Source organism: Schistocerca americana, chromosome X, assembly GCF_021461395.2.
Source record: "Schistocerca americana isolate TAMUIC-IGC-003095 chromosome X, iqSchAmer2.1, whole genome shotgun sequence".
Classification (NCBI taxonomy): Eukaryota; Metazoa; Arthropoda; class Insecta; order Orthoptera; family Acrididae; genus Schistocerca; species Schistocerca americana.
The window spans coordinates 965,348,732-965,367,990 of record NC_060130.1 but is presented as its reverse complement, the minus strand read 5'-3'; the positions used below and the strand labels follow the sequence as shown (position 1 = coordinate 965,367,990).

Below are 19,259 nucleotides of genomic sequence, written 5' to 3'. Positions count from 1 at the left end.
AGTAGTATTTTGGTTATTATTTCTTTTCATTGTCTTGTACTCTTATCTGGCTTATGCCATCACAAGAATTGTTGTACTTTTTGTTGGGCTTGCATTTTAAATTTAGTGCATGCCAAGAAGGTGTTTTTGTTAAATAAAGTATGTTCAAACTTGATTGTTAGTTCCTTCCTGCTGATGGCAGGTCACTACAGTTACTGGGATTTTCATTTTAGGATGAAATGGTCTCCTTAGCAGAATTTCTTCAGTCCTTGACAGAAAATCTGCAGCAGATTCAGCCAACACTCACAAAGTCAGCACATTGCCCTCACTCCTGAGCTTTGCAAGAGGTAGCTCACAGAGTGGATTCCATTACAGGTAAATTGGGACACTTTGCACGTGTCTCCACCAATGTTTCCAGCTTTCGATAGGTCTGTTGAAGCGTGGTCAAAGTATGTCAAGCAGTTGGAACACATTTACTGGCACATGGGATCCACAATGAAAATCAAAGTCGGACTTTTTTTAGCAACAGTCGGTCCACAGGTGTATCATTTAATTTAACAATTGAATCCCGAGCAGTCCCCTCGAAATATCTCCTATACCCATATTAAGGGCTGCCTTTTTGAATACTTTGACACACATATACAAATCACCTCCGCTCATCAGACTTTCTTTTCTTGTCAAAAGTCCCCATGTCAGACATATCAGGAATGGATTATGATGCTCCAGCGTCTCTCCCATGATTGCAAATTCCAGGGCACCAACGTTGCCTGCAAGCAGTCTCATGCCTCTCTGTAGATTTGCGATATGGTGGTGTTTCACACAGCAGACAAGGGTCTTCGGGCTAATATTTTAAAGTTACAGGGCCCTTTATCTCGACACCTGTCTGCTGATCATTCATGTGTTTGAACAAGCACCGCATCTTGATCCAGCTGTTTTTGCAGCTCACCAGTTCCCTAGCACCGAGTGGGAGTGTCATCAGTCCATTAGTACGTCCCATGACAGAAAGTCTTTTGCCTGTTTTCCATACTGTTTCCAGACTCACCAACAGTTGGAGTGCCCCCACCGGTGAGCAAGGTGCACGGCTTGCAGCCAAACGGGCCATATCGTCGTTGTGTGTCAGGCTTCGCAGAAACATTGTGTGGATACCATGCTTCCTGCAGACACACAGGCCCATCAAAAATCATCACCACAGGACCTGCAAGCCTCGCATTCCATTGATGAACAAGTATTCTCCATCATTGTGCAGTCAGGAGCCCATTTCCTCCTTAACTTGGAGGTCACACATATTCCTGTGGTCTTCCAAATTGAAATGGCATCTTCCATTTCTATTGTGATTGGTGCTACACAACAACACATGGGCTTGCCGGATTTGTATCCATACACTCATGCCTTGCACAGTTTCAGTAATCATATATCAGCCGATAGCATTTTTTCAACACAGATATCCTACAACGGTCATTCCTTTACCTCTCAGTGTTTGTTGGTTGGCTCCCCTAGCACTATTAACCTTCTGGGTGTGGACATGTTTGCTCGTCTGGGTTTGTCCGTGCAGGATGAGGTACAGGTGGTTTCGATACCCTCCTTGGATATCCTCCTCGCCCCATTGCTCAACAAATATGAAATGTTGTTCTCATCCACCACACCAGGTGTGAAGGGTTTCACTGCACATATTCAGCTTTTTCCGTCTGGATATGTCATTTTTTAAGACCTGCCCAGTCCCCTTTGCTCTCTGAGATAGGTTCCAGGTGGAACTTCGCCACTTACAAGACAAAGGTACCCTTTCTCCCATTGTGCACAGTTGCTGGGTAGTGCCTATCATGTTAGTTGAGAAGCCAAGGGCGCTTTACACATCTGTGGCAATTTTAAAGTCATGGTAAATTCTCAGTCTGTCATCGATGCATATCCTGTCCCATTGGTGGATGACACTCACATATCATGTGGGTTCAACCGTTTTTGCCTAAATTGATTTGCTCATTGCTTATTTGCAGCTCCCATTGGATGAGGTATCACAGCAGATCCTAGTTATCAAACCCCATGTGGCCTTTTCTGGTACAACCGCCTCCTGTTTGACATTGCCAGCACCCCTGCCATTTTTCAACATTATTTGGAACGTCTCACAAGTCAGGTGCCTGGTGCAGCAAATTATCTGGACAATGTCATCACCAGTGGATCATCCACAGTGGACCTCATGGACAAGCTGGATAGGCTGTTTCAGGTTTTTTCTAATGCTAACCTGCACTGCCAGAAAGAAAAGTGTGACTTTTTTGCATGCGAGGTCAACTATCTTGGGTTCATGATAAATGCCCACAGCCTACATGCCTCTAAGGAGTATGTCAAGGTGATTCAAAACCTGCCTCCTCCCACCAATGTGAAGCAACTACAATCTGTCCTTGGTCAAATTAACTATTATCAGCATTTTATACCCCACACCGCCAAGATTTTGGCGCCCCTGACAGGGTTGTGGCGCAAGGGTGTGCATTGGTTTTGTGACACAGCATATGAGCAGGCTTTCACTAGTCTCAAGTCAGCTCCCTTTCACCCTTCTTGTCTGCCCACTTGTGACCCTTCCCTGTCCCTTATCGTTGCCACCAATGCATCGGACCATGGTCTGGGTGCAGTCCTCTCGCAAGTGGTCCATGCTGTTGAGAGGCCAGTGGATTTTGCATCCAAAAAAATTGACCAACACTCAAACCAAATATTGTCAAATTGAAAAGGAAGATTTAGTACCAGTTTTTGCCCTGATAAAATTCTACGATTTCATGTATGGTCATCATTTCACTCTGCAGACCAACCAAAAACCTTTGGTTTCTTTATTTCACCCGGGTGCCACAGTGCTCACCCAGACAGCATGAAGCCTCCAGTGTTGGGCGCTCTTCCTGGCGACATTCAACTTTGGAATTGTCTATCACACCTCTGAATGGCATACAAATGCCGATTTCCTTTCCTGGCTGCCTGCTGGAGTGGATCATGAGTTTGATGCCTCCCACTTGGTTTGCTTCCATGTGGAACCAAACGTGGATGTAGCTCTGAACATGCCTCCGTTGGATGCTGTTGTGGTCCAGTGGGCCACCAATCAGGATCATACGCTGTAAGCTCTCTGCCGCTAAATCGCTGCGGGTTGGCCGACCAGCCATCATTGCACCCACGATGGGGAAGTCCAGCGTTTTTAGGATCACTGGCACAGTCTCTTTTACTGCAGTGCCATCATCCTTTTGCATAGTGATTCGGATGTTCCATGCGTGGTCATACCACATGCATTGTGCTGCCGTGTTCTCAACCTCCTCCACACTGGCCATTGGGGAACAGTCCTCACCAAACAGCTGGCCCATGACCAACTTTATTGGCGAGGATTGGATAAAGACATTGCTTCCTTTGTGACCACCAGCACCACGTGCCAAACATGTCAGGCAGCACCACCGCACCAGTATTTTTTGTAGCCAGATGCAGCTGCTCTGTGGGAATGTCTCCACTTGAATTTCACAGCGCCATTTCATAATTCCCAGTGGCTCATCCTGATCGACTCTGGGTTGGGATACACTTACATATCCTGCATGATGAACATCACATCTGCTGAGACTAGAAAAATTCTCCAGTGCCTCTTTGCTGTTTAGGGATTCACGAAAATGATCATTACGGATCATGGTCCACATTTTACTTTGACCAGGTTTAAGCAGTTCTGTGCTGCCAATGGGATTTCCCTTGTCTGCACCACCCCATTTCACCCTGCATTAAATGACCAGGCTGAACATTTTGTGTGGACATTCAAGACCCTGCTCGATAAGCTGCTGAGCCATCACCCGCCATCACCTGCTGGAGGAGGCTGTGCCTCTATTTTTGGCTACATACCACCCATGCAAGTAAAAGTCCAGCAGAGGTACTTCACGGTTGACCATTCCGCTTTCCCTTATCTGTCGTTGTCCTCCTCCCCCCCACTCCTGTGCACACCGTCCACACTGGGGGCAGGAGGTCTGTGTGTGGATCTTCTATCATCAGTGGGTGCGCTGGGCATCTGCCGTCATCACCAAGCTCTGTGGCCATGCAATGATGTCTCTCCAGTGGGCCCTTGGTTCCGAAACCCACTGGCACCTCAACCAAGTCTGCCCCCTCTGGTCGACCACGATGCCCTGGGGGAACTGCCAGTGTTTGTTGCCACCCACCCTGTGACAGAATCTCCACTTCCGCCTCTTCCTCAGCCACTGCCTCCACCACCTCCAGACCCTGCCAGCCATGAACCATGGATGTTGACCAGGACACCCCTACTTCTATGGATGTTTGTGGTGCTGTGCATTCTTTTTCCAGGGTGAGAAATGTCGTAGGAGCCCTTTATCAGTTAGAGGGCCCACACAAAAGACAAGCAAGGTTGGCTGCCGACCTCCCTCCAAGAGCTCAGAGTAAAACATCGCCAGTGGATGTAAACATCAACAAACTTTCCGCATGAACATGGAACTACTTTGTGCAAAGACATGTGACAGAGATCCACCAATTGAAACTAATGTGCCTAGGTGTAGCACTCTGCCAAATTGATGTTGTAAGCATGCCAGCAGAATAAGACCGGCAGTGTGTACCTACAGCTAAGACACCCCCAGCCTGCCAGCCGGAGTGGCTGTGCGGTTCTAGGCGCTACAGTCTGGAACCGGGCGACTGCTATGCTCACAGGTTCGAATCCTGCCTCGGGGATGGATGTGTGTGATGTCCTTCGGTTAGTTAGGTTTAATTAGTTCTAAGTTCTAGGTGACTCATGACCTCAGAAGTTAAGTTGCATAGTGCTCAGAGCCATTTTTGAACAGCTCCAGCCAATACCTACGCTGGCTCCAGCCTAGCAGACACTCACCATAGCCTTCAGTAGAAAGTTGTATCTTGTTGGGTGTTAATGTCACTTTGTAATTGTGTAGAGTAGTATTTTTGTTATTATTTCTTTTCATTGTCTTGTACTCTTATCTGGCTTTTGCTGCCACAAGAATTGTTGTGCTTTTTGTTGTTCTTGCATTTGGAAATTAGTGCACACCAAGAAGGTGTTTTATTTAAACAAAGTGTGTTCAAACTTGATCATTAGTTCTTTCCTGCCAACCGCAGGACACAACACCCAGGCACTGGGTCTGGGCTCATCTCGCTCATCATTTGTACATCACCTCCAATGTGCTCCTGCTGGATGTGGAGGCAGGTACCCACCATAGTGTCATCCTGACTATCTTACGCACTCACTTCTTGAGACTCCTCCATCGTAGGCACTGGGGCATGTCTTGGATGAAAGCAATTGCCAGGCAACACATCTACTGGCCTGAACTGAGTAATGATGTGGAGGCTATGGTGCGCTGCTGTTATCCCTGTGCCCAACATCAGGCTTCTCCACCTCAGTTTTTTGTCCCCTTGTCTACTATCCCATTGCCCTTGTGACCACATCCATCTAGATTTTGCTGGCCCCTTCCTCAGCTTGAAGTGGCTTATTGTCATGGATCCTCATTCAAACTACCCCTATATGGTCAACATGATGTCCACCACCACAGCTGCCATGCTCAATGGCCTTCTGCAGGTTTTTGCCACTGAAAGGCTTCCCTGCATCATTGTAACTGACAATTGGCCTAATTGCATCTACCATGATAGTAGCACTCACGATGTTCCTGAGCACCTACAGGTCCACCTCTGTCTATGACCCTAACCCAGCAGAACTTCTCCATTGCTGACAGCCACGTAACCTCCTCCAATTCCTGGTGCCCCAACCCAAGGAACCCCAGACCAGACATGCTGGTCGATACCCTCCTTGTGCAGCTGCTTGGGCATGTTCCTATGGGGCAAAACCCACATGGATGCCAGCTATGGTACTGGCCACTGATGAGTGGTGCTTTATGACATTTGATACGCCGAGAGGTTTGGAGTGTTGGCACATGAACCAACTCTGTCCCTGCTACAGCCTACCCCTCCAGCAGTGGATCACTTGGAGTTGGAGTACCCACCCCCACACATCCCTCAGCCCCATGAATACCATTTGAGCTCCAGGGCGTGATCAGCAGCTCCTGTAGGCACAGGCATGGAGGAACAGACATCACCACAGCCCCTGTCTGCTCCACAGTCATTCCCCACACTGTAATTCCCCAGTGCAGTGCCCGATGTCTCATGTTCATTCTCCCAGCTGGCGGCCTCCACTGATGGGACACCACCTTTTCACCTCCCACAACATCAGCCAGGGCACTTGAGGCCCTATGTGCTCATTTCAGGGGGAAGCAATCTGGCATCCCAGTCCAACAATTTGGACAGCAGGCACGGACATAGACAACAGCCCCTGTAACCTGCAAACACTGCTGTTACCGCCACAGAACTGTGCACGTGCCATGCCCACTGTGCCAGCCTAATGGCACTTATGGTGTCGCCGGCCGCGGTGGTCTCACGGTTCTAGGCGCGCAGTCCGGAACCGTGCGACTGCTACGGTCGCAGGTTCGCATCCTGCCTCGGGCATGGATGTGTGTGATGTCCTTAGGTTAGTTAGGTTTAAGTAGTTCTAAGTTCTAGGGGACTGATGACCACAGCTGTTAAGTCCCATAGTGCTCAGAGCCATTTGAACCATTAGAACTTATGGTGTCCCTATAAAGCCAGCAGTACAGAGGCTCAGAAGTCAGTAATGTTCTGACTGTACTCTTTGTTGTTCACTTATGCATCGTTGTTGGTTCCTGATCTTGCCGTGTCTAGGCTCTCAATTTTGTTAACTCTTTGGATTTGCATACCGTCATATCCACTCGTAGCTGTTGTCATCTTCATTGTTGTCCATTGCTGTTGTCTTCCTGTGGGTTTTTGGTGACTCACCATCGATGCCCTCGGCTGGTCGGCCTATGTCTTCCGGTCGTGTCAGATTCTGGTTACTAGAGTGTGTACACTGGCTACTATTGAATTATTTATTTACAAAGAACAATATTCCCTACAGCAGGCTGTTCCACAGCTGCCCCGTAGGGCACATACATCCCCGGACGCCACCTTGCTCACCCAAGGGCAGGTACAGCTAGTAAAAGCTACCAACCAGGTGGCCCCATCATAGAAGTTCTGTGTAAGTGAGCTACATGCCCACCTCTGCTGTGGCAATAAGGTCAAGTGTGCTATAGCCTGACTGCCCAACTGCCCATGTACCACTCTACACAGAACCTACCCTACAGTACTAACAGTTTTCTGTTAACAGAATAGAGCTATTCAGATAATTTATAGGACTAATGATGTAGAGGGTACACTTCTAATTTTGTTATGAGCAGAGGAAAGAAAACACTCCTTTTAATGTTCCACAAATGAAAACATCATTATAGGTGGAGCTGTAGCCTTTGTTGAGGAAACACTCTACCACTCACCACAGTGATTCAGGTGAACTGCACACAACCAAACTGAATGTGTCTGACTGGGGATCTGGACATTGCTTCTGTCTAATATAAGTTTAGTGATTCAAATGCTATACTTCCTTTCTCAGAAGTTTAATTCCAGATTTCTGAAGGCTTCTACAGTTTTTCCATATAGCTCTTGGCAAGGTGTTAAACACTTCTTTTAAAAGCAAGATTGAAAAACTTCACTTTGTGTAGCATAGACAGTTGTGCAGAATACATATCAGTTTCCTTTTTATATAAAGCAGAAAGGTTTCTTATCAGGGTGTATACATGGGCAAGGAAAAAAAATCCCGGATTTTTCTCGGATTTCCCGGTTAAAAAAACACTTTCTCCCAGGTGAAAATACACTTTTCCGTGTTAAGTGACAGTATACTCTTCCTCAGCACAGTAAAACTCATCAATCCTTTGCGTATTTTTGGTTATATATACTGGAGTAGAATTTCCTGGCACTTTAGAAAACAAAACTCAGGAGGGAAAGACGCATTTTGGAAATATCTTTGATGTGCAGCAACATGCACACTGCATATTTTCGTATCACAAAGGTATAAATTTGAGTTCCATCAAACACCGCATGTTACTTTCCGAAACTTTGAAATCAAGATTGCAATGCACTTTTGTAAGACAGCCATAGCTCATGGCATGTGATATCACCATCTGATGGCAGCATAGGGCATGTGATGTAGTAAGCCAATAGCAAGATCACTCTTCAGTAGCGCAAACACACAAATAAGAAAAGTTAATAGTTTAAATTAATATACATAGCATTCACATATAACATTGGTCTCGAAGATTAATAAGCTGGAAGAGAAGCTAAGCTTCCACGTATAATGTGGATCTTTTTTGCGCGTGTTACACTTTAAGAACATCACACAAATGTGCCAATAAAATTATTAATAACGATGTAAGTGTCTGATTTTCTGAGCTCAAAAGTTTTCTAAATGGTTCTCCTCAAAGAGTTGATTTTTAAATGAGAGTCAAATGCCTTGTGATTTAAGAAATTCATTGTACATTCTTGCACATAGTTCATCTTGCGTAAAAGAAAATCTGCTTTGAATGTAACGCTTTTCAAACCACCATTCGCAATATCTTCCCACGACCTGTTAGAAATAGATTCATTTCAGCAGTTGCAAGAGAGCGCCAGATAACAGGCGTCACCGCACTTGCGCAGTTACGATGACACAGGAAGCCCGTATGTTCATAGATGTAAAACATTAAAAGATCTTACTGAGCCGTGGTAAAAATTGCTGTTTTGAAGAGCGCGCCGCAACACGTAGTGTGAAGCAGTTGCCGTCCATTTCTGGCGGTGGCGCCACTGTGGCAATAGCAGCTTTGGTGTCTCCCTCTGGTGGGAAACGTGCATTTAAGGGGCGCTATGAGCTCGCCAGTGCTGCAGTCTGGGTCAGTCTCTCATCCCCAGCTTGCTAGTCTGTCTCTCGTCCGCATTTGTTAGGCAGTTAGTGTCTGTCTGTCATTCAGAGTGCTAGTGTGTCTGTCGTTCGGGTCAACCTTTAAAGCCAGCAAAATGAGAGTCTTTCCACTCCGCCAGCAAGAGAACTCAGCGAGTGGTCACCCGGTCGGGGCTTAGCTCCTGCATCTGAGTCTGCACGTTAGGCTGCCAGTCTGCTCGAGTTTGCTCATATATTCATATATGCTCATATATTCAAAGAATAATCTTCGAAAATAAATCATGGTTCACTTACATTATTTCATAAAAGAAACAAGACAAAAGAGGATACTTCAAGAGCATCAGAATTTCGTGAACTATTAACGCAGAATTCAGCTTAAAATGCACATTCATATGTAAATTTTCTTGTAATACCAGTACTGTATTATCTCATGTTTGGTTCTTTATTATGGCATAATGACATACGTGCACTTGAAATGCAGCGAACAGTTGAAACTAGCAAATAGTATGAAATTAAACACTTCATTTAAAATAAATTGACTGCCTCAGCAGAAAAGATTAATTTTAAGCCAAATCTCTTTAGCAAACTGGAAAAAATAACTTCATTGTTCTGTAAGGCAATTAATGCTTGACTGTCAGAAAGGTGGAAATACAATCTGAAACTAATAACATATTTTAGCCCTCCATAATTATGTGAACGTATTTTAATTCATTTGATAGTTCCCGGCCACAAAAATCTGTTTTTCTATCATTTAATGTGAGAGCATTAAATGAAGAGGAAACAACAAAATCACTGAACGTAAACACAGGTCATGTGGAGACTCCCCACCTCAACTCAGACTGCTCTGTGCATCAGCCCCAGATTTACTGTATTTCCGAACTGGGGCAATATTAAGTAGTGCCGCCCAGCCACACCTCTGTAACCAGAAGCGGGAGAAGGTATTACTCATGCGCAACTCAACTGTGCATGCTCAAGAGCCTACCCACAACAGCTCAAATGAATCTAATTTAAACAGTTGTCACGTCATGCTCATCGGAGGCAATTTATTGTTATGAAGCATTACATAATCTTTGTACAGTCTTTGGCACACTTTGTTGTTGGCAGACGTTTGTATGAGCACTGTTTTGTTGTTGTATGTGGCGTATTTCCTTAGCAACTTAAGTTTTTTTTCCGTTCATGTTTTGTTGTTGCAGTATTATTCTGCAGTAGTGGGATACAGTAATATCCTTTGTTAGAGTATTGCTTCTTACCAGTCAAAATCACCAAAATTTAACTGAAAACTAAAACAATGAAAAATTCATAGAAATCTAGACAATTCGTGAAATTTTCCCAGTTTTCTCCTGGATGAAAAAATTCCCGGATTTTTCCCAGATCTCCCGGTTGTCCCGGGTCATATACACCCTGTTTTTGTTAGTTAATCTGAAACTAGCTGTTATTATTACCTATGAAATATATAGAGCAGATTTCTGCAGAAGTAATTGTTTATTAATCATAGCCCTAGAATAGCACCATATAAGATGACAGGACGTTCAAGTAAGTAAATATCCTAGCATTATTGTGCAAAAGTAAAGTGAATTAGTATGGTATGATGCACTGAACTGAGGGTTTTGATTAACTCATTAATTTGTTGATTATATTTTAATTTATTATTCATCCAGAGAGCAGTCATAGCTTAGTTTTACTCCAGTGATTATGTCAGTTAATGTGACATTCTGTTTTCTGTTATTGAGATAAGACTGCAGTGCTACAAGTGGGGTTCCAAGGATACCCACAATGTAATAATAAATTATGTGGAAGTTTATGATATTTCCAACAAAAGGTGTTGACTGTACTATATAAAATGTAAGCAGGATATTATAGCTCACCTGGCTGAAAAGTTGAAGCAACTTCCATACCACCTAAAGTGAGCACAACTTATGCACCGCATCATCACTATTCTTGGAACATAACATATTAATGGATAAGCGCTCTAAACATACCCACAACAGCTGTTTCACATAGCAAAAAGGCTGCTTGCTAATTCAGTTTTTAATGACTAGAATTAAATTAGATGAAGAAATAATAATGATGTAATACAGAATAATCAGTCCCCAGACAAACTCTCTAGCACAATAAAAAGAGTGTTGGTAGTCCCTGGAATCACTGATACATGAATGTAATATACCCATTTATATGTAACATGCAGCCATCTCTCTTTGAGACATATTACAGTATTAACAATTCTTTTGGTGTCAATCTGCACTAAATTATTCAGTCTACCATGTGTCTCTCCTTTGTACATCACATCTCTCCTCTTCCTCTTGTATCAGCCACTCTGTCTTCCTGCTCTTTCTACATGGCTGTCTTTCAGCACCTACTTTCCATTTGCATGATTTTTGGATCAACTAATCTCCTTTTATGCCTCTGGCATACTAGAGACCATTCATTTCACCTTGCAGGTTGGTATCAGATATTTCACTATCTTTGCAACCAATGAAATCATTTACTATTTTTTTATGTCAGATAAGAAATAAAATTTGTTTTTTTTTTTTCTTTATTTTGCATACATGTCAGTAAAAGTGTCATGATAGCAATCAAAATTATAAAAGTATTTCTTACCTTGGGATGAAAGCCATAGCAAACAACCACTCATTTGCGGTACTTGTTGGAATGTCTCCCTCTAGAATTGCATCTGTCATTACTTGTACGGCAGCATTGCTTCCGAGCAGGGGTAATGCATCAGTCATGTGCCTCCTAAAAAAAGTAACTATCTTATTAAATGGTGTAAAAAGTTTATCACTACATTAATTTACACTTACTGAATGCCAGAGACAAACAGAAATGAATTACTGAGTATTAACATCAGTATTTTCAAGTAACAGAAATCTCTATGGAATATAATACTGGGAAACCATTTGTTGAATATAAACAACTGAATGGTAAACAACGACTACACACAGTACAGTAAAGGCACTGACTCAGATTAATCACATAAAGAAAACTTGAATATATTAACTTAGATATGAATTTTAAACATTTCCCCAACAAATCGGATGTTCAAAGACATTTTGTGCCTGCAGCTCATCATCATTAACTATGCTTCATGATATTTTCACTTCATACCTGCTTGTCATCCTCAGTTTCGCCATTGAAGACTAACAAAGACATCCCCTATTCTGGAAGTTATTAGTGTATGGAGAACATTCTGTGCATGTATCAAGGTAGTGATGAAGACTGGCCACACTACCCAGTGGGCAGTGCTTTCACTGGAGGATCTACAGTCTCAGTTGTTCACAAGGTCTGGTGGAAAATCTGATAACCGCGATAGTTGCTACCAGTTGGATAATACGTGGAACACTATCATCTCCATAATTTGCACTAACTGTAGATCACAGTGTATGCCAATGGGCATGGGTCAGTGGCAACCCTGAGGAGAGATGAGGCTGCAATTCCACCAACGAAAGCACTGCCCACTGGGTAGTGTGGTCAGTCTCTCACCACAATCTTGATACATGCACAGAATACTCTCAGCACATTAATAATTTGCATAATAGTGGACATCTTCATCAGTCTTCAATAGCTCACCTGAGGATGACAAGAAAGTGTGCAGTTAAAATATCATGAAGTTTAGTTAATGATGATCAGCTGCAAGCATAAAAGGTGTGTGAAGTTTCAATTTTTATGGGAAAATTTTTAAAATTCGTATCTGCACTAGTATGTTAGATGGGTTCTTTCATAATGAGCATCAAAAAAGATTTTGTTGTGACCAAAATTATTGTTTTACCATACTCCACTGACTGTCTGATGGATATACAATGTTCAACAACAGCAGACTTGTTTGGTTGCAAAAAGCATGCCTAGCATAGATGTTCAGTGCAGCATTCTTCTACAGTGTTCATGGTCTTGCCTATGTAAGTCATACCATATTAACAAGGCACTGTGTAAAATCCAGCCTTCTGAAAAAACAAATTGATTCCACAAGCTCTGCAATCAGTGACCCTTAAACCAACTGTATTTTAGTGGTATGTGCATGAAACTTACAAAGTGTGGCCTCATGGCAATAATATAGCATGCTAACTCTGCCAAAAGAGGTAAGAGAAACAACTTTTCTGTATACTTTTATTTACAAAAGTCCTGATATGTGTAAACATCATAAGATTACAGAATACCAGCTGAAATCAGACAGAATTTTCTCAGTTAGCATATCTGGCTATACATTAGCATCTCACTACAGCAGAAAAAGTCAGAAAGGTGGAGATACTATGATATTTATAAAAAATTCCATAAAATATAGAAATTTTCACCAGTATGGTCAAACCACTCCAGACGTGGAGGTACTGGAAAATAGACCACCTGGTGTGGACCAAAACTAGTACAGGCAGGAGAGGCTCGCAAAGCCATTGTGAAGGTAACTTTCCAAGGCGTAGAGCACCTCAAAATCAATACAGCTAGCCCTACAGGTTGGGGGTTGTGCAGAGGGTTACTAACCCACACTTAAAGTGGTCAGGATACTCAGTGCATGCCTCACAAGCATGACAGGATATATGGGAACAAAATTTGGCAAAGCTACAATGATTTCTCTTTTGGTTCTTGGAATATCATAAGCCTATACCACCCTGAAAGTGCCCAGATACTAGTAAACAAACAAGAAAAATACAGGCTACAACTGATAGCTCTCCAAGAAGTAAGATGGCATGGAATGGTGTCACTGAAAATGGGAGACAGGACATTAATGTACACAGATTGCAGTCAATGCAATAAAATTTGGAACTGGATTCTACATTCGTAAGTTAATAGCTGACTCGATAAAGAGTTCAAACATGTTTTTGATAATGGAATATCAAACCTCAGTATTCAGGCTAAGTAGTTAACTGAGCAGTGATTTCCCTAAATTGCTCCACGCAAAAGCTGTGATGGTTCATTTGAAAGGGCATGACCGATTTCCTTCCTCAATCTTGACACAATCTGGGCTTGTGTTCCATCTTTAATGATCTCAGTGCTGCCAAGACATTAAACCCAATCTTCCTTCATTCCTCCTTCCCACCAAATAGTTCAACATTACATTTTTAAATGCACATGCACCAATGGAAGGAACAATTCTACAGTCAGCTGGAACACACATACAAGTCAATAAGTATAAATAATGTACAAACAGTGTTAGTAGATTTTGATGCCAGAGTAGGAAGTGAGGAAATTTACAAGCCAACCATTGGAAATTTCAGATGACACAAGGAAAATTAAGAAAATGGGGTTTGACTTATAAAGTTTGCAATGAAGAATGATCTCACACTAAGCAACACAAACTTTGAACACAAACACATTCATTTACAGACTTGGATATCACCAGATGGAGAGGTAGTGACTGACCATGTAGCTATCCAAAAGAGATTCCAAAACAGTATTAAAGATGTTAAAACCTTTAGGAGTGCAAATTGTGGTACAACATAGGAAATCTGGCGGGAATAAATACAAAATAAAACTTTAAAAAAGAAATGGAAAGTAACCTAACAAAAACTAGACTGGCCAACAGGGAACAACAAGATGACAAAAGCAGACACCTGAAGAACAGTAATCAAGAAGTAACTTCCAAAATTATAGGAAAAAGAAAATGACCTAACAAAATTTGTTTTAACATAAAGAGCCAAGAAAAAATGCTGGGGAGAAGAAATGTGAGAAAAGCATAGATTAAAGACAGGAACAACATGTCACTGAAGAAGATATGCTATAAAATACACCAGGAAACATTGAGACAAGAGAAAAAGGAATACTGCAACAATATCATAAGAGAAGCAAAAGATGATTTCAAGCATCACAGGGCAAGGTAGATTTATCAAAATATAAAAACAATCTTTTGGTTAATTTTCTTAAAGAGAACAGTTTATAAATGATTAGCACAGGAAAAAACTGACCAACAAGAGCGATATACAAAAAATTTGGAAGACATAATTTTCACAACCACTCAACTGCAGTGACTCATAGTCTTACTTTAAATCTGAAGATCCTGATACAGCTGATATACAAGTCATCACCCCATGAGTAAATGAAATACAGCAAGTAATAAAGAAATTAACAGGGCTCATGCTGAAGACCAGATATGCACTGAACAGTTATAGGATGGTGGACTGCAGCTAGAATTAGAACAACGGTCCTAAATAGAAACAATTTGGGAGACAGAAACCATATCTGCAGACAGGAAAACCCATATTTAAAAAGTATGATCCCCTTGTCTGTAATAATTACATAGAATTTGCATTATTGGATGTGACCTGTAAAATCCTATTGATGTGCCTATTAAACAGACTGATCCCAACAACTGAGGAACTAATTGATGACTACCAATGCGGTTTCCACAGAAATATATCCACATTAGATCACTTATACCTCCTAAAAAGGCTGGCTGGAGTGGCCGAGCAGTTCTTGTCGCTACAGTCTGCTACCGCACGACAACTATGGTCGCAGGTTCGAATCCTGCCTCGGGCATGGATGTGTCTGATGTCCTTAGGTTAGTTAGGTTTAAGTAGTTCTGAGTTCTAGGGGACTGATGACCTCAGAAGTTAAGTCCCATAGTGCTCAGAGCCATTTGAAACTCATAAAAAAATAACTGAGAAAGCTTGGGAATTCACTGTATACGTCCACATATTACTTATAAATTTAGCTTACACTGGAGACACTCCTAAATGTAATGATGGAATTTGAAATAGCATCAGAGCTAATCAGATTAGCTAAAATCTGTATAGATGAAACTTCATGTGATATATAGTTCCTGTAAGAGAACCCGAAAATTTTAAGGTGACAGGGGGATAACATTTCACTTATTTATTTAACCTTGTCTTAAAGAATCCATGAGGAAGCCAAATGCAGAAGTTGAACGTTAGTAGACTTGCCTCTGCAAATGATGTAGCATTAATAAATACTTCTGAAACAGAATTAGTCAAAATCATGTAAAATTATTACAAAATTGCTGACAAAAGTTCGACTGCTGTGTTCAGATGCGAGCTGAGTTGGCACCCCTTCACTCCCAGCTTCAGGCAGTGTTGGCTTCAGTCACATGGCTTGAAGCTGTTGCCAATGGGCATCACTGTGGGGGTCTGGAGGGGGGTTTGTTGGGGATGGCTAGCTCGTCCCACGCATCCCCCGATTGGACGACGACTGTGGATGCCCAGGAGACTGCCCACATTGAGGCTGACCCCTCTCCCGTGGTAGAGTGGGAAGTCGTCTCGAGGTGTGGCAGGGGGCGAAAGCCATTCCAGAGGGCTAAACGGAAGGCCTCTCCAGTTTGTCTGTCGAACCAGTTTCAGGCTCTGTCTCCTGCTTATACTGATCTTTGGCCAGACATGGCTGCTGGTCCTGTTCCAGAAGTTGCCCCTCAGTCTGCAAGATCTGGGAGGTCACAGAGGGTGGGCTTACTGGTAGTTGGAAGCTCCAACATCAGGCGCGTAATGGGGCCTGTTAGGGATATGGCTGCAAGGGAGGGGAAGAAACCCAATGTGCACTCTGTGTGAATACTGGGGGGAGTCATTCCAGATGTGGAAAGGGTCCTTCTGGATGCCATGAAGGGCACAGGGTACACCCATCTGCAGGTGGTCTCTCATGTCGGCACCAATGATGTGTGTCACTATGGATCGGAGGAAACCCTCTATGGCTTCCGGTGCTATCTGATTTGGTGAAGACTGCCAGTCTCACTAGCGGGATGAAATCAGAGCTCACCGTCTGCAGCATCGTCGACAGGACTGACTGTGGATCTTTGGTAAAGAGCCGAGTGGAGGGTCTGAATCAGAGGCTGAGACGGTTCTGTGACCATGTGGGCTGCAGATTCCTCGACTTGCACTATAGGCTGGTGGGGTTTCGGGTTCCTCTGGATAGGTCAGGAGTCCACTACACACAGCGGGTGGCTACACAGATAGCAGGGGTTGTGTGGCGTGGACTAGGCAGTTTTTTAGGTTAGATGGCCTTGGGCAAGTACAGAAAGGGCAACAGCCTCAAAGGGTGTGGGGCAAAGTCAGGACATGCAGGGACCAATCAGCAATTGTAAACTGTCAAAGTGGCATTGGTAAAGTACTGGAACTTCAAGCACTGATAGAAAGTACTGAAGCTGAAATCATTATAGGTATGGAATGCTGGCTGAAGCCAGAGATCAATTCTGCCAAAATTTAACAAAGCACAGACGGTGTTTAGAAAGGATAGATTGCATGCAACCGGTGGTGGTGTGTTTGTCACTGTTAGTAGTAGTTTATCCTGTAGTGAAATAGAAATGAATAGTTCCTGTGAATTATTATGGGTGGAGGCTATACTCAACAACCTCCCAATTCAGCAGCATTAGTGGCAGAACAACTGAGAGAAAATCTGGAATACATTTCACATAAATTTCCTCAGCATTTTATAGTCTTAGGTAGAGATTTTAATTTACCAGATATAGACTGGGACACTCAGATGTTTAGGATGGGTGGTAGGGACAGAGCATCGAGTGACATTATACTGAGTGCACTATCCAAAAATTACCTCTAGCAATTAAACACATAACCGACTCATGGAGATAACATCTTGGACCTACTGATAACAAACAGACCCAAACTTTTCGACTCTGTAAGCGCAGAACAGGGAATCAGTGATCATAAGGCCATTGTCGCATCCCTGAATATGGAAGTAAATAGGAATATAAAAAATGGAGGAAGGTTTATCTGTTTAGCAAGAGTAATAGGAGGCAGATTTCAGACTATCTAATAGATCAAAACAAAAATTTCTGTTCTGACACTGACAATGTTGAGTGTTTATGGAAAAAGTTGAAGGCAATCGTAAAATGCTTTTTAGATGGGTATGGGCCGAGTAAAACTGTGAGAAACGGCAAAAACACACTGTGGTTCAACAACAAAGTTAGGAAACTACTGCAAAAGCAAAGAGAGCTTCACTGCAAATTTAACCACAGCCAAAACCTCCCAGACAAACAGAAGCTAAACAATGTCAAAGTTAGCATAAGGAGGGCTATGCGTTAAGCGTTTTGTGAATTCGAAAGTAAAATTCTATGTACCGACTTGACAGAAAATCCTAGGAAGTTCTGGTCTTACGTTAAATCAGTAAGTGGCTCGAAACAGCATATCCAGACACTCCGGGATGATGATGGCATGAAACAGAGGATGACACACATAAAGCTGAAATACTAAACACCCTTTTCCAAAGCTGTTTCACAGAGGAACACCGCACTGCAGTTCCTTCTCTAAATCCTCGCATGAATGAAAAATGGTTGACATCGAAATAAGTGTCCAAGGAATAGAAAAGCAACTGAAATCACTCAACAGAGGAAAGTCCACTAGACCTGATGGGATACCAATTTGATTCTACACAGAGTACGCAAAAGAACTTGCCCCCCTTCTAACAGCCGTGTACCGCAAGTCTCTAGAGGAATGGAAGGTTCCAAATGTTTGGAAAAGAGCAGAGGTAGTTCCAGTTTTCAAGAAGGGTCGTCGAGCAGATGCGCAAAACTATAGGCCTATATTTCTGACATCCATCTGTTGTACAATTTTATAACATTTTTGCTCGCATATCATGTCATTTCTGGAAACCCAGAATCTACTCTGTAGGAATCAACATGGATTCAAGAAACAGCGATCGTGTCAGACCCAACTCGCTTTATTTGTTCATGAGACTCAGAAAATATTAGATACAGGCTCCCAGGTAGATGACATTATCCTTGACTTCTGGAAGGCGTTCAATACAGTTCCGCACTGTCGCCTGATAAACAAAGTAAGAGCCTACGGAATATCAGACCAGCTGTGTGGCTGCATTGAAGAGTTTTTAGCAAACAGAACACAGCATGTTGTTCTCAAAGGAGAGATGTCTACAGACATTAAAGTAACCTCTGGCGTGCCACAGGGGAGTGTTATGGGACCATTGCTTTTCACAATGTATATAAATGACCTAGTAGATAGTGTTGGAAGTTCCATGCAGCTTTTTGCAGATGATGCTGTAGTATACAGTGAACTTGCAGCATTAGAAAATTGCAGTGAAATGCAGGAAGATCTGCAGCTGATAGGCACTTGGTGCAGGGAGTGGCAACTGACCCTTAACATAGGCAAATATAATGTATTGTGAATACATAGAAAGAAGTATCCTTTACTGTATGATTATATGATAGCAGAACAAATACTGTTAGCAGTTACTTCTGTAAAATATCTGGGAGTACGCATACAGAGCAATTTGAAGTGGAATGATCACATAAAATTAATTGTTGGTAAGGCGGGTGCCAGGTTCAGATTCATTGGGAGAGTCCTCAGAAAATGTAGTCCATCAACAAAGGAGGTGGCTTACAAAACACTCGTTCAACCTATACTTGAGTATTGCTCATTAGTATGGGATCCGTACCAGGTCGGGTTGACAGAGGAGATAGAGAAGATCCAGAGAAGAGTGGCGTGTTTCGTCACAGGGTTTTTTGATAAACGTGATAGCATTATAGAGATGTTAAGCAAACTCAAGTGGCAGACTCTGCAAGAGAGGTGCTCTGTATCATGGTGTAGCTTGCTGTCCAGGTTTCGATAGGTAGAGGTCT

At 42.7% G+C, this 19,259-nt stretch overlaps 1 protein-coding gene across 1 annotated transcript in view; it reads right to left on the bottom strand.

Annotated features, from left to right (window-relative positions):
* Positions 1 to 19,259, bottom strand: part of LOC124555064 — a 704,233-nt gene that overhangs the window by 647,083 nt on the left and 37,891 nt on the right. Inside the window, exon 8 of the mRNA XM_047128850.1 lies at positions 11,339 to 11,473. Coding sequence (XP_046984806.1) covers positions 11,339 to 11,473 — 135 coding nt within the window. The remainder of the gene's footprint in view (positions 1 to 11,338; positions 11,474 to 19,259) is intronic.